Here is a 14,751-nt window from a genome sequence, read left to right as displayed (position 1 = left end):
CGGATTGTCACTAATGTTGACGTTTTTTCTAATAACGCTGAAGATGTCTACGTTTTTAAAACCCAATCCGCAAGTTGGATGTTTTGTTGATAACGTTTCAGCATTGCGATTCCCTTGCGTTATTCCCAAATGTCGTCACGAAAAACTTGGTCGTGTTGCGTGCAAAATGATCGTCGTCTGAAAAACGATCAAACTCGGTAACGTGATCACCACTGCAACCCATCGACCACGTTTTTATTATTTCTTTCTTTCTAAACGTGATAATCTTTGTTGAACTCAAGTTTTTATGATTTTCAAGTGAATCGTCGCGGTGTGATTTAACGAACTTGATAACAGACCGCGCTAATTCCATCGAAAATATTAAAATTAATATCCGTTCGTTCTTTGGACTTTTGCCGCCCAGTGGAATACAAGAAAGAAGAGAGAGAAAAAAAAAAAAAGGCGTCGCGGGGGGGTTTTGACACGACGCTTTTCGTTGAGAGTTTTATATCGTTTCGTACACGCCCCGCGACCATCAGGATTGTACCAGATGGCGTGTATATACTGGTTGTGTGTGCGTGGGTTTTGAAGCTATTCTGCTTGCGGCTGAGCTATGTGCTGTTGTTTATACACGTTGAAACAAGCTGATGCAGCACAAGAGGTTTAGTCATCCAGTGAACAGTAGCTCGCCGACCATTGACCAGTTTGGTAGCGTCAGTTTTCCACTCTCCCGAAAGGAAGGAGGGCGGCCTCTTCCACTCCGCCATTGTGTTTCTGTTCTTCTTCCGTCTTGCTTTCAAAAACAAAATCACATCGATCGATCTTTCCTCTTCAGTTGGACGGGAGGGGGAAAGAAAAATCAACAAGTGTGTTGCTGGCCCGCGTCAGTGGGGCCATGTGATCTCTAGTGAGCGCATCCGCATCTCTTGGACGTTTTTACCCTGTGCTCTAAATGTATATACTTACTGGGCACGAAATCTAATCAAAAGTTATTGATTGCTGTGTTTCTTGTGTTGCGTGACAGCTTTTTGGGAATATCGATGGCGCCACTCAGTAGTCGTCTCGTGTTGTTAGTATTCTCGGTTGTCATGACGACGCAAATTTTCGGTAAGCACCCCCTTCATTTTGTTGGGAATTAATCGATTCTAGTTTATTGAAAATTTGTTATCTTTTGGGAGTAGACCCCTTGATTTTCCGTTTTAAAAAAATGGGTTGTCTTCCGGAATTGCCGCTTGTCAGTTAAAAAGAAGACAAATAATTGGGGGAGGTGGGTTGATTGTATAGGTTTAGTTATTCATTTGAAAATGTTTTTATTCGTTATTTGTATAAAAGTCTTTTCTCTCTTTTGGGGCGTTGTTTCATTCCGTTTTGCTTCTCGTCCGGTTCCGATGTTTCACATCCGTCCAAGGGCGTGGATTTTCCATTCCGCAATCTGATAGACCGAATAACTAACAAATGTCTATGTTTCTCTCTCCCCCCAAATTTGATTGGCATTTTTCCTGTTTCTTGTCGCCAATTGCACGCAAGACCTAGTTCCATTTGTAGACACATCACTTGAAGGTTGGATAACCACGCTGCCCTCCACGACTATGCACTGACTTTCAATCCGTCGGCAACAATTCAATTGATGCTCACATTGCGGTGTAGTATTTCCAATTTTATGGAAATGCGGTTTTGCCTTATCTAGCAGGAAAAAAAAAAACATGACAATGCGCCCGATACATGTAGATACGCCAAAAATACTCTCTATCAAGAGTGAAAGGTCTGATGATTATGACAGACAGACGACGGGGAGACTGGAAAATTCTTTTCTCTCTCAAACCCCCATTTTAAAACCTTGTACATTCAATGTCGTCATTTTGACCGTGTCACCAACTGTCGGGAGTCACGCGTGTGTTATTGGCGGCCGTCTCAATTTACTTTTTCGTTCCCTGTCTCGTGAGCCAAAACAAAATTATTTTGCTGAAATTAAGATAACGAGTGAAATTATTTTTTAAATGTGCCCGAGGCAAGGCCGGATCTAATTCCGTCACGTTTGACGTTATGGTTTCTGTAAATTTACTTTGTACGTCGAATGTACAGTATGAGATGGTACAATAAGTTGTACATTTTCGGGCGATGCGTTTCGAATTTTTAACGCATTTGCTTTAATAAAAACGTGGAAAGTGATTATTGTGGGCGACGTCCTTGAGCCGTGCGCTCTTCACTTGTTGCTTCACATATTTGATGTGTTACACATTTGATTGAATTAAAAAAATAAGTAAGTAATTCTCGGTTGTTGTTGGTCTGGCGTCTGTTGATTAACGTCCAATTAAAAACCAATTCGGTTGTCGAAAAACATTTCTTCCCGATGGAGTAACTCGGTCACGGCAGACTGATGAGGGATTGAGTCAAGGTCTTTGAACGTGGCCACCGCAGGCTCGTGTCAATCATGACTTTTGACTAACTGAATTTTTATTTACTGGTACGTACCATGTTATGTAATCACATTTAAATCGATTTTTCCCAATTTTTTAGGTCTCAAGTTTGACAAAAGCAGAAACTTGGAAGTGACCGCTGGAGCTCCCGCGGGTACGATCGTCGGAAAGTTAAGAGTCATCAGCCGGGCCGCTGGCGGAGCATTGGTCGGCGAAAATGTCGGTATCAGTTTTTCATTGCACAATTCCAGTGACTACGCCGATTTTCACGTCGATCCGAGATCCGGTCTTTTGTCTGTCACCAGGTACCGATTTATTTGAAAATCCATTCTGATTGGTTAATAATGTATCATATCGGGCAACAAAAGGAAGGTGGATCGTCCGGTAAATTCGACCTATCAGATAATCGTTCGTGCAATGCTGGCAAAATCGAGGAGTGGCGATACAGATCGATTCGAAATTCGAGTCACGGAACCGACCCAACCATCGGATGAGTCTCGACTTCTCATGGATTCCAACCACTACGAGTATAGTTAATTTTAAAATTAAAACTGCTGGGAATTGAGTTTCAAAATTTTCAATTTTAAAAACTAACTAGGGGTGAAATAGATCCAGACAGCCCGGTGGGAATGGCCGTCATTGAAGTGATGGCCTTTGTTAATGGCAGCCATAATGAAATGCCTGGCAACGTCACATATTTCATGGAATCGTTTCCGGACGAAGAATTGTCGTTTACAACCATCAAAGATTGGTTTCGGATGGACAACCGGACGGGTGTTGTTCAACTCCTCCAATCACCGCAGGCGGGCATTAAAGCCCACAATGTCACTTTCATGATCGGAGCCAGAGAGCATAACCAATCGCTGGAAAGTAGAGCCCCAGCCGTCGTTCTATTCCACGGATTGCCCAGTAAAAGAAAATTCTTATACAATTTATCGTGCTACAAAAACTAACATTTATGGGGGTGCACATATATTCTTTCGTTTTTGCTGTCTTTGTGGTCAGGGCCACGAAATGTGACGGTGACTAAGCTATCAGCCGACGCTGCCGTAATCTGTTGGAAATTTCCGCTAGCCGCCGGAGCCCAAGGTTATGTTTTGCGTTACTGGCGTCATCCGGCGTCACTAATATCTAGCCAAAACGATGGTGATTCGACATTAGCCGAAATGGCGCCTCCAATTCCACTGGAGCTGAAAATTATCGACAGCGAAAGTCCTCCCACTACAGCAGCAGTCAATGTATGAACTTCTTTCCTAATATGCGCGTGCAATTGTGTGCGTCTTTTATATAGAGACACTACGAACCGTGTCTGGAATTTTCGTTGTTGTATGCTATATATCTGTGTGTGTGTGTGTATCAACAGACGACAAAAGACGAGATACGGACCGTTTGTTCCAGTTTAAAACAACTCGAATCGGAGGCCGCTTACAAGTTACAAGTGTTGGCCTGTGGCGGCGGCGGCGGCGACGACGCCACCGCAATATGTGGCGACTCTATCGGACCAGCTAGCGCCATTCTCCACTTTACCACTCAGACCAATCGTAAGACATTCGCAAAAAGAAAAAAATCGTTTTGTGTGTGTGTGTGTGTGTGTGTCTTGTTTTTGTTGAGAAGGTTATAGTGAGCGAATGCATGTGTGGGATGTCAATCGGCAATGATCTCACCAGATGGCCAGCTGGATCAAGACACTTTGCAGCTGGCTCTCTCTCAAAAAAGGAAACGTTTCTGTATATACCACATATAAATTTATATATACAAAACAATCCGTTTTGTTTGTTTCATCGAGTTGTTATCTCGAATTCAAGAAGGCTTTTCCGCCGTTGTGACGTCATCAAATGTGCATGTTGTATGTTCGTTTGTTTGTTCTTATAGTAGAGCGTTTCTGCAGGCTACTAATCGTTAAAATCTCGTTTGATCGGTCTGACCTGCAAACACACACACACACACTCGTTATTGTTTATAAGTATATATTCTATATGCATGCTAATTTGTTATGTAGATTGCTTACTGGAAGGCACTTGCGTGACGGGCGAATGTCAGATACTGTTCGAACCGCCCGGTTTCGAATGTCTGTGCCATTCAGGCAACTATGGCCGCCATTGCGAGTTATACGACCCTTGCGTCCTGACGCCTTGTCAGAACGGCGCCACTTGCCGGAATTTTGTAAATGGCACGTACGAGTGCCAATGCCTTGAAGGCTTTGAAGGTGAAAATTGCATCGTCCCTGTTGGTCCGGCTTGCCTTCATGAAGAACCTTGTCTCAACAACGGCACATGCTCCAAGTGAATTAAGCATTTTTTTTTTGTGTAGTTCTTTGAAACGTGTGTTTTGATTGAATGTGAACAACAAACAAAAATTATCTATTTTAGAGATGGATGCAATTGTCTTCCGGGCTATGAAGGCTCCCAATGCGAAGGTTTCAATCCTTGTTGGAATGACCCATGCCCCGAAAAGGCAAATTGCACCGTTCTGCTAGACAGCAATGAATTTCAATGCGTCTGTCCTCTAGGATTCAGAGGTTTGTGTACTTTGTTTTTTTTTCCTTTTTTTTATGTGGTTATTGACGTGTTTTCTTTTGGGAAGGACTCGAATGTGATGAAGCAATTGATTACTGCATTCTCGATCCGTGTAAAAACGACGGTCAGTGTACCAGCAAGGACGGCTTTTATCATTGTGAATGCACTAGTGGTTTTCGAGGTATTGTGTTGTCAATCTAGATATTTTATACATTTTTTTTTTTTTCGTTTTAATGTCATTTTTGATGTGACAAACTCGTTTTTGGCCTTTTTTTTTGAATTTTTTGTGATATTTTCTTATTAAAAAGGCGTTGACTGCGAACAAGACGTGGATGAATGCCAATCTGGTAACCCGTGTGAGAACAACTCCACCTGTCTCAATCTACCGGGATCGTTCACCTGTTTGTGTCCACCAGGTTTCACAGGTAAAAAGTCTAGCAACAAAGAAGCATCGAAAAGAAATTTTTAGAATAGATTAGTTACGTTTCGTTTGAATTGCAACCGCAACCCTGATGCGTCAAGAATGCGGTTGAAATTTGTAACAAGAAGGACTTTGACTCCTTTGTATTCGCGCTTCATTAATTTTAATTTGGTCAACTTCAAGGAGCGAGATGCGAACAAAAAGGAAGAAGCCTGTCTTTCATCTCCATGTCGGAATAAAGGTGTATGTCAAAATGATTTTGAAAATCATAGTTATACCTGTTTCTGTCGACCCGGCTACGATGGCCGTGATTGTGAGAATAACATAGGTAAAAACTATCCCTCGTTATTGTTTATAATAGTATGTGCTCATCTTTCATTTTGTTATGGTTAAACAATTCACAGATGACTGTAACCCGGATCCCTGTTTCAATGGGGCTACCTGTCGAGACTTGACGGACGCATTTGAATGCCTTTGCAAAACTGGTTTTTCAGGTCTACGTTGCGATCATGAAGGTATCATTATTTCTTAACTGTCTATCATATAAATTCCTTGATCTGAATTCTTCTGTTTGTTTGCGAAATGTATCAGACCCTTGTCCTGAAGAAATGGAAGAATCTATCGAGAAAGGTTCTTTTCACTGGCCGGCTACGGAGATCGGTCAAACAGCGACACTGGCATGCCCTTTCGGTTCGGTGACTACGCTAGAGGCGAAATCGAAGCGACCATCTCCGACGGGCCTAGTAACAGACACGGAATTTCGAGAACGTCAGGAACGCATGAAATTCGACGAGTTTGCAACATTCGCAGTACGATCATGCGAGAGATTAACAAATGGAACCGTTAGTTGGAATCCGTCTGATTTATCCGCTTGTCGAGAACAAAGACTAGCCATCGCTGAGGAGAGATCCGCTCTACTGGAAAACATATCCATCGCTGCGAAAAATTTAACGCTGATTGGGGTGGAACAAGTGGCTGATGAAGTGGCTAGTTTAGTCGAAGACGCTTTAATGGATCTCAACGTAAACAGATTTTCATCCACGTATTTGATTTTCTCATAACAATTTATATCGATTTCATAGGTGGCACATAATTTTTTCAATACCTTATCCAACGTCATGGAAGTCGATGATGACGTTTTAAGCTCTTCCAATAATAGTTGCGATCGATTATTGGATGCTATCGAACGCTATACGAGTCAAGTTCACTTGGAACCCGATCAGCCTGTTGTCTTGGCCACGCCCAATATTGCTATCGAAACTCTATTCCATAGTAAACGCGAGTCTTATTCTTTTCGGCCGTCTTTTGATGGAGATCCATTAGCCAGCAATATGGTAAACCACTGCAATTGGATACAACCAAGACGATATCTTAAATAACGAAAAATATGCTTTCAGATATCGCTGACGATACCTAAAGAAGCCCTAGAAGGATCCAATGATGGTGTTCGATTACAGTTTGTATCTTATAGGAGTGGTAAACTGTTCCAAAGCCGCACGAATCGCTTGCCTGGACAACCGGCTATGGTCCTGGCTGCAACAGTGGGACATCTTTCCGTCTCCGGACTCAGTGAACCCGTGACTTACACGATGCCCTTAGTGAACAGCAGTTCTTTCTACTCGTGTGTCTATTGGGATGAATTAGGTTCGATTGTGTCTCAATTAAGTAAATCTATGTGCAAGTCTTTTTAATGATAAACTTTGACACTCAGAAAAGGAATGGTCAACAAAAGGCGTTAAAACGACAAAGACGGAGTCGGGAATGATTGAATGTCTGTCAGATCACTTGACGGCTTTCTCAATTTTACTCGATCCGACACCCATGGATCGCATATCCGGTTTCCATGAATATATTCTGAGAATTATCAGCTACGTCGGCTCTGGATTGAGTATCCTCGGTCTTTCCGTCACCGTACTGCTCTACAGTCTTTTTAGGTATTTCCTATTGCAAAACATTTGAATTCGCTTGTGTTGCAGCCCAAATTTTCAATTAGGAATTTGAGAAGAGATCGAGGTGGCAAAATTTTGTTGAATTTGAGCGTTTCTCTTTTGATGCTCAATATCATCTTCCTTGTGGGTTCTATCCTTGGAACTAGTTTTAAAAATGTGGATCTGGAGCAACGTGCTAAAATGTCCGACCGAGTGTGGGCAGCCGGAACGGAATTGCCAGTCAATCAGGCGCACATAGACATTTGTACAGCGTTGACCATCAGCGTCCATTATTTGGTGCTGTCATCTTTATCATGGATGTTGGTCGAGGCCGTTCACATGTACCAGTTGCTTATTCTCGTCTTTGCCAATAGTGAAACGTGTTTCATGCTGAAAAGGATGGTCTCCGCTTGGGGTAAATTAGATCAACAACCGACGGGGAAAACAAAATTAGGAATTTAATTCAACATTCTTTTCAGGTGTACCGTTGATTATTGTCATCACCACGGCTCTAACCTCCCTAGATTATTATCAAGATCCTACCGGACAGACATGCGGCCGAATGTCACACGACCATCTGACTATCTATTACGGCGCTTTCATCGGACCCACTTGTCTCATCCTTTTGATCAACTCAACCGTTTTCTTCATGGTACTTAGAGTTATCCTGATGCAAGGGCAACGAGGAAGAGCTGTCGGTAAAGTGCCCACTGAGAACGGGAACGGGGCTGGTGGAGGCAATCGCCTAATGATCATGGCTCAATTGCGTGGAGCTGTGACGGTCATGGCCTTGTTGGGTGTCACCTGGGTAGCTGGCGCTTTGGCTATTGGTCCAGTCAAAGTGTTTATGACCTACGTCTTTTGCGTTTGCAATTCCCTTCAAGGGTTCGTCATCTTTGTGGTCAGAGTTTTCCAGTACCCTGAGGCTCGGCAATCATTCGTCACTTTGTGGAACACTGGACAGACACACATCCCTTATGACGCGACTCGTCATTCTTCTGGACCAACTATTAATTCCTCCGGTTCGGCGACTGGGCAGTCGAGTGCCCACGCAGTTTTGAGAGCACGCAAAACTTTATCAATCAACTCCAGATCACCTAGATCTTCGGGACGAAACATGGGACCCGTTACTCGTGGTCCTGACGATTCATTAACTCCGTCGCAAGCCCCAACTCTTCCGCTTGGTGATCCGACGAATTCTTCTTCGCCTTCACTGTCTTACCAGCACTGGTTCCCTTCCGCGACGGCATCGCCTGCCAGCAATGGATCAACTCAGTCTCGATTCAGACGCATTTTTGGCCAACTAGGACTGGAACCGTCTTCATTGAGACTTTCATCCAAATCAAATGGAAAATCTACTGGCTCTCATTCTTTATTGGAACGTCATGTTTCCGGAGCGACAAATCCGCCTCCGTCACCGGGTGATAAATCACATCAAATGCTTACCGAACCATCGCCATTGCCAGAAGAATTGATCAAACCAAATTTTATGATTGGCGAAGAGATTTCTCTTTTGCATCCGGCTATTTCATCTGAAGAACCATCCGCTTGTAATAAACGCTCGTCTTTGATTAGTGCAACGGGCGCGAGTAGTAAAGAAGGAGCCAATACATCATGGACCTATCTCCGGCCGGAAAACGAAATCGCTGACCAAATGGATAAAGGATCTGCCTCAACATTGAAACCCGCCGATGGATTCATCGCACGTCGACGAGCCGCATCTTTCGTCGTTCATTTGCCCACCGAATCGATTCAAAATCCGTTGCTTGATGAGGCACCAGATGGCAAGCGTCCAATGCCTCCGATTCGGAGAACTCAGTCACTCCGCGAAGACGATTCCGAGTTGTCCGTAACCTTCCGCGACGGCCAACTGTCATTGCCTCTTCGTGAGCCTTTGTTTCATTCCTAAATGTTTAGCTAGATGGCAGCAGTTTACGGTTGTCTATTACTAACAATCACACACATTCATTACATATACAATGTCTGACGGGCACGTCAGAAAGTCTCATTGATGCTTGGCAATTTCGGACAAAGATTGCCCAGCTAGAAAAAAAAAAAGAAAAAGTAACATAAAACAGCCAAAGAAAGCATTCATTCGAACCCTAGCGTCGATATTATATACAAACTATTAAAATGTTCATATTGCTAGTCCAGCTGATGCGCACCATGCCCTTCTTTTTTTTTCCTTTTTCCTCTTTTTTTTTTTTTTCGTTGATTGATTCATCTTGCCTTTCTATTGTACCTACAATCTATAATATGGATAATTGGATATATCGTTTGTATAGCACAATAGCTACATTTCAAAACAAAACATTTCCCAAGGCTTTCAATGTGTCGAGCAATTCAACGGGTCGCAAGGAAATGGCCTCTGCTTTTATTGTGCATCAAACAATTTTATTTGTGTTTTGTTTTTAGTGGGAGATACAAAAAGAAAGATGGAACGCTATTTGGAATGTGACGGCGTGACACTGAAGCACGTGTAGGATATTGTTTCCCTCCCAAAAAAATTAAAATGTTTCAATCTTTTTTTGTGTCTCGTTTCTCACCGTCGCCATGGAAACCTTCCTCAAATTTACAATGAAGCGCATAAAAAAGAAAAAGAAGGAAAGCAGAACACCAGAATAATTTTTTTGATAGGAAAAAGAAAGAGCCAAAGTCGTCGGGCGTGACTGAACCCCAGCTCTATGGGAGCCAACCGCGGATCGATAAACTCCGCAGCTGTGTGCAGATATGTGTTTTCCTTCTTACCGTTTTTTTACACCCTCTAGGATGGGAATACCGAGCAAGCGATAGAGGCTCACGATCATATGGACCGCAATGTCTGCATTGCGCGTCGTCGGCTGAGCAATTGGTGCAGATCTTTTAAGTGATATAACTCAAAGGAAAATGTATTACTGTTTCTTTGCCATACCTGATTTTTTTCTATGTAAATTAAAAGTAAACGCTTCGCATAGTTTAAAAATAGATATCGTTGAAATATTCTAAAAATATGGCACTGCTGTAAATATGCAAATGAATCAACACAAAGAATGCCTGATGCACTAGCTTTCGGATTCTTTTCGGATTCGTATGCACTGTGCTAACGATTTCTTCGAAAACTTAACTTTTGTTATATTTAGTATCAGACGTTGCCCTAACTAATGTAAAAGCAATAGCTTTCCAAACACCAACGGAGTTTGACAGAAAGGAGGAAGGAAGGATATGGTAGTCGGTCGTATCAAAGAGAAATGTAATCCCTATAAAAGCAATATATTATTCAAGGATGTGCCACTATTTCTTTACCCGGCAACCGTAATCCAGCTTAGACGGAGCAAGCCGGCTTTCAATCAAGATGTGTTACACTCCATACCGCAGTGGTAAATGCCTATGTATAGGGTAAGTCAGTACGAAGGCCGTCGCGAGTGAATCGATTATCAGACATCGGAGTGGTAACCTTTTAACCAATGATCATTCTTTTAATGTTGATCTCATGGCTATCCACTCGTATCACGAAAGGGATTGGTAAATCTCTCTGGATAAAATATTTCTTTACCAGTGTAAGCATTGTAACATCCGCTGTGATGTTCATTGAAAATTACGAAACGACAACAAAGAGAAAGTTGAATAATATTCAACAAGTTTTGATTTTTCAATTTCATTTTTTTTAAGATTAAATAATCGATATTGACGTCACTAACTATTTCGTGGAAATACTGTTCGCACTTGCAGCAAGAGTTGATGGATCGAAAAAAGTTTGGAATCGCGATTATTGATCAATCCAAGCGAACTTTATTTTTAACAAGATGCCGTTAGATTCCTCGTACATAGCTATAATTCACCCATGCAATCAAGATTTTACGATCCTTTTTCACATGCAATGGAAACGAAAAAAGTTAAATTTTCTTCCATAAATAAATTAGGCAACGCTGGTAATTCACTAACAACAAGGAATCAAGGAGCCTTTTTTACGTTTTTCGTTTTGGGGGTGTGTTATCCTGGTGTTGTCTGGTTGGTGTGTACGGCGTGTGACTGCGTGTAGTTGTCATTTTTTGTTAGCAAAGAGCAGTCGACATTTTACACTGAAGCGGTCAATATCGTACGGCAGTTTGGTCTTCTTCGTCTTACTGACGAAACGAATCAGATCGTTACGTCACTTAACGTGGCTTCCCATTACTTAAACCACTTTACCACAGAATATCTTGTTCCTTTTCATTGGAAACTAGAATCTCTCTCGACAAAGGTTTTAGTCGTTTTTTTGTTTCGCCTTCGGAGTCGTTTGTCTATGAGCGAGTCGATTGGTCGGTTTGAAATGCTTTTAAGCCGTGGGGAGGCTCATCTTTTAGGTACATCTGAGGTTGGCTTATCCCTCACAACTCCTGCTTCTCGACCTGAGGTTTCCGTCAACTCATCTTTCCAGATAGATGCCAACAACTTACTTGAGGATGGGAATGGTTTGGAGTGCCACAGCCCTCCTCTGTGTTTGACTGAATCTAAAGTGACCTTCCTTTCACTGGGTGCATTTTCCCCCAGCAATATCGGGCATAGCAAACTTCCTTGCACCCAGCTCAGTTTTGGACTACAACCTGCCAGAACATTTTGTGAGAATTCTTGTACTTCAGTCGCAATCAACGGAGAGCCTCCAATGTCTAAATTCATGAATCTCGCCAGAAAGTTCAATTGCTTCTATTTCAATGGCAAGTCGACTTGCAACATTTTCCTAGTCATTAAACAATTCTAATCCTGATTACTTTTCTTTCTTCAGGTGATCTTCAAAGATGCAGACCTTTTTTAGTCTGTGGAAAGCAAGTGGGTGTGATGCAAGCCAAGGTAGTAGAAGCTGCATGCAGATATCCTGATGTATTCCAAATGGATTCTTCGGGAATGATCTCAATGCATCCCTCGCTGAAGACGTACGAAGAACGAAGTGCCAGAATTAACCACGTCCTAACCCAGTGGAAAGAAGAACGTCTCTTCGTTACCTTAAAGGGTTGGCGAAACGAGGTGGTTGCTTCATTATCGATCATTAATTTCATTATCATCACGCTGTGCATTTCATTAGTGCTACGAAGTAAGGACTGGATTTGCCGATCCTCCCCTTCTCAAGATGGATCGCTCTGCTGCATGTAAGTTGTTTATTTATAAATAGATCTATGACGTTGGAATGATGGATGACTTTCGATTCGCCAGGCCTTTTCGGTGTCCGTCAGTACGGAGTTGAGATCAACGGATACACACGTCATCCTCAACTAGGCATGTCCCTTTGGCTGCAGCGGCGAGCTCTCACGAAACCCACCTGGCCGGGAAAATGGGATAACATGGTAGCCGGCGGTTTATCAGTTGGCCATTCGGTCCTGGATACAGCGTTAAAAGAGGCGGAGGAAGAAGCATCTATTCCTGCCTATTTGCTGGCTAACCTCAGATCAGCAGGATCTGTCTCGTAAGCCATAGTATTTTTATCCAAGTTAGACGAACTTGTTCATTCATTGATTTTGAATTATTTAGGTTCTACTTTGAGAGTGAACGAGGACTTTTCCCCAATACGGAATTCGTTTACGATTTGGAGTTGCCAGCTGATTTTGTTCCGCACAATTCTGACGGTGAGGTGGACATTTTTGAGTTGGTACCCGTCAGTCAGGTGATGGAGAGAATTTTTACGCCCGAATACAAGACAACCAGTTGCCCAACGACTTTAGACTTCCTCATCAGGCATGGTTTCATTAATTCGGACAATGAACCTCGTCTGCCCGAATTAGTGGAACTATTGCACATTCCCCTCCACTACCTCTACAGCCAGTCTAGCAGCCAGTCACCCATTTCCCCTAATTAGGAGTACCAATCAGCAAGCTCTAAGCTTGACGATCACTGGTTAAACGATCACCAATAATGCCATCTCCTCCTTCCCCTAAAAAAAAGTTCTCATAAAATCTAATTTTTCTTGTCCATTTTTTCGGTACTGGTAAGACTTAATCTATCTTGCTCTTGTTGATTCTTTTTTCTTAATTTCAAACCAAAGGAACATCTACTAGGCCGCATAGCGCGTTGCTGCCCAATCGCTCTTGATTGATTTACACATAGCCTTTGACTGCCCAAACGTAAACAGCAAGTCGTATGTTTCTCGCCCCTCTTATTTTTCTCTCTTCTACCCATTAGTATCATCGGTCGAACTAATCGCTTTCTCTCATTTTCTTTTCACCACACATTTTTTTTTAAACGTTTGCCTACACATCCGTATTCCTACCCTGCTCTACCCTAGTTTCGGTCGCTCTTCTAGCAATACGACGAAGAAAAGGAGGTCTTGTTTATGCTAAAAATATCAACCGAGATTTATTTTTTGTTCCGTTTTCACCCAGTCGAAATTAAAAGGGCAAAAAGTTGCCCAAGGCGTCCTACCTATCCAAAGAGCAAAATAGGAAAAAAAAATCTCGTTGTTTTCTTAAACTATCAGCATAGAGGAAGAAATTTAGAATTAGGCTTTCACGGAATAAAGAAAAAAAAACTCAAGCAAAAAAAAAATTAGTCTCACCTACCAATATCACTATTCTAAATTTCGTGTTTTTGTCAAACTTTTTTGCCAAGGTATTTTCTTTTCTTTGTAATATTTATTGAACCGGTCTTCTCTACGCACGCGGCCCGTGCTTTTTCCTCTTTTTAAAAAATAAGTTACATGCGTTTAGTTTTTATAAACCATACTCACATACACTTGCCGATAACTTCTCCCTTTACCTTGTGTTTTGCACTCATCCTAGTCTCTGTCAGTTGTTCCCAATTTTTTTCGTCATCCGCGTATTTGAGTATACCATTTAGGCCTACCATATAATGAAAAGAAGATTAAAAATCAGAATTTCCCGATATGATACACAAGTCCATGTTTCAACGCTAAAAACAAACAAGATGATTGTGAAGAGAAAAGAAAAGCGGTTGTATGGTCGGAGAGAGTGCGCCTTTCCGTGTATTTGTATGTAAATGATAAACTGGATTAAAACAAAAACAAAAAAAAAGCAAGAAAAATTAAGAAATGTTTTTCCGTCTTTAACAAAATATGCATGAAATAAAAATTCGTAAGGCAAATAATAAAGCAGACAAAAAATGGAGAATGTATGTCCTTGTCTTTTTATTTCAATCAACTGATAGTTTTTAAAATGGGTCGGTCGTGATGACAGCCGAGTGCCAGCAGTAAAAACAAAATTGTAAACAGACGAAAAGTGGCTAGCCCATTTCGAAAAGTTCTACTACTAAGAAGAAAAAAAGTTGGTGCCTTAAAAATGTTTCCACAGAGAAAAAGTGGCAAAATGTCTGCTCGTCAAAGCCCGTCGAACGACTGGCATTAAAAATAGGAAAGAATCCCGTGCCATTCACTTTAGCATAATAATAGCCAAGAAAAAAGTAACGATTATTTATGAGACTCGTCGTATTTCAGATATCCATCGACTACGGCGCAAAGGCAACTGTCATCCATAAAGATGTTTAAACAATACGGCAACCTCGCTGACGTCAGGGATGGGAGCGAACAA

The 14,751-nt window shown here is 41.9% G+C and overlaps 2 protein-coding genes across 3 annotated transcripts; both read left to right on the top strand.

Moving 5' to 3' along the window:
• The first annotated feature begins 575 nt into the window (after positions 1-575).
• Positions 576-9,787, top strand: LOC116925493. The gene is given in 20 exon segments (XM_045174888.1): positions 576-933; positions 1,004-1,086; positions 2,497-2,701; positions 2,765-2,923; positions 2,995-3,305; positions 3,402-3,634; positions 3,760-3,937; positions 4,396-4,678; positions 4,766-4,914; positions 4,980-5,093; positions 5,221-5,337; positions 5,517-5,533; positions 5,535-5,661; positions 5,738-5,848; positions 5,925-6,355; positions 6,416-6,667; positions 6,731-6,977; positions 7,045-7,267; positions 7,327-7,676; positions 7,741-9,787. Coding segments are annotated over 19 exon segments (5,004 nt in total). The 5' UTR covers positions 576-933; positions 1,004-1,019; the 3' UTR covers positions 9,171-9,787.
• Positions 9,788-10,074: 287 nt separating this feature from the next.
• LOC116925507 (nudix hydrolase 24, chloroplastic) lies at positions 10,075-14,228 on the top strand. Of its 2 annotated transcripts, XM_032932206.2 has the most exons (6): positions 10,075-10,096; positions 11,481-11,583; positions 12,003-12,241; positions 12,300-12,363; positions 12,428-12,677; positions 12,743-14,228. In XM_032932206.2, the coding sequence occupies exons 1-6, from the start codon at positions 10,079-10,081 to the stop codon at positions 13,065-13,067; spliced, it is 999 nt and encodes a 332-aa protein (XP_032788097.2). In that variant the 5' UTR covers positions 10,075-10,078; the 3' UTR covers positions 13,068-14,228. The 2 variants fall into 2 exon arrangements, with proteins under 2 accessions (XP_032788097.2, XP_032788096.2); XM_032932205.2 differs by lacking the exon at positions 10,075-10,096 and having other exon boundaries at positions 11,180-11,934.
• Positions 14,229-14,751: the final 523 nt, after the last annotated feature.

This window comes from Daphnia magna, linkage group LG6 (genome assembly GCF_020631705.1).
Source record: "Daphnia magna isolate NIES linkage group LG6, ASM2063170v1.1, whole genome shotgun sequence".
Classification (NCBI taxonomy): domain Eukaryota; kingdom Metazoa; phylum Arthropoda; class Branchiopoda; order Diplostraca; family Daphniidae; genus Daphnia; species Daphnia magna.
This window is presented reverse-complemented; position numbering and strand designations above follow the sequence as displayed.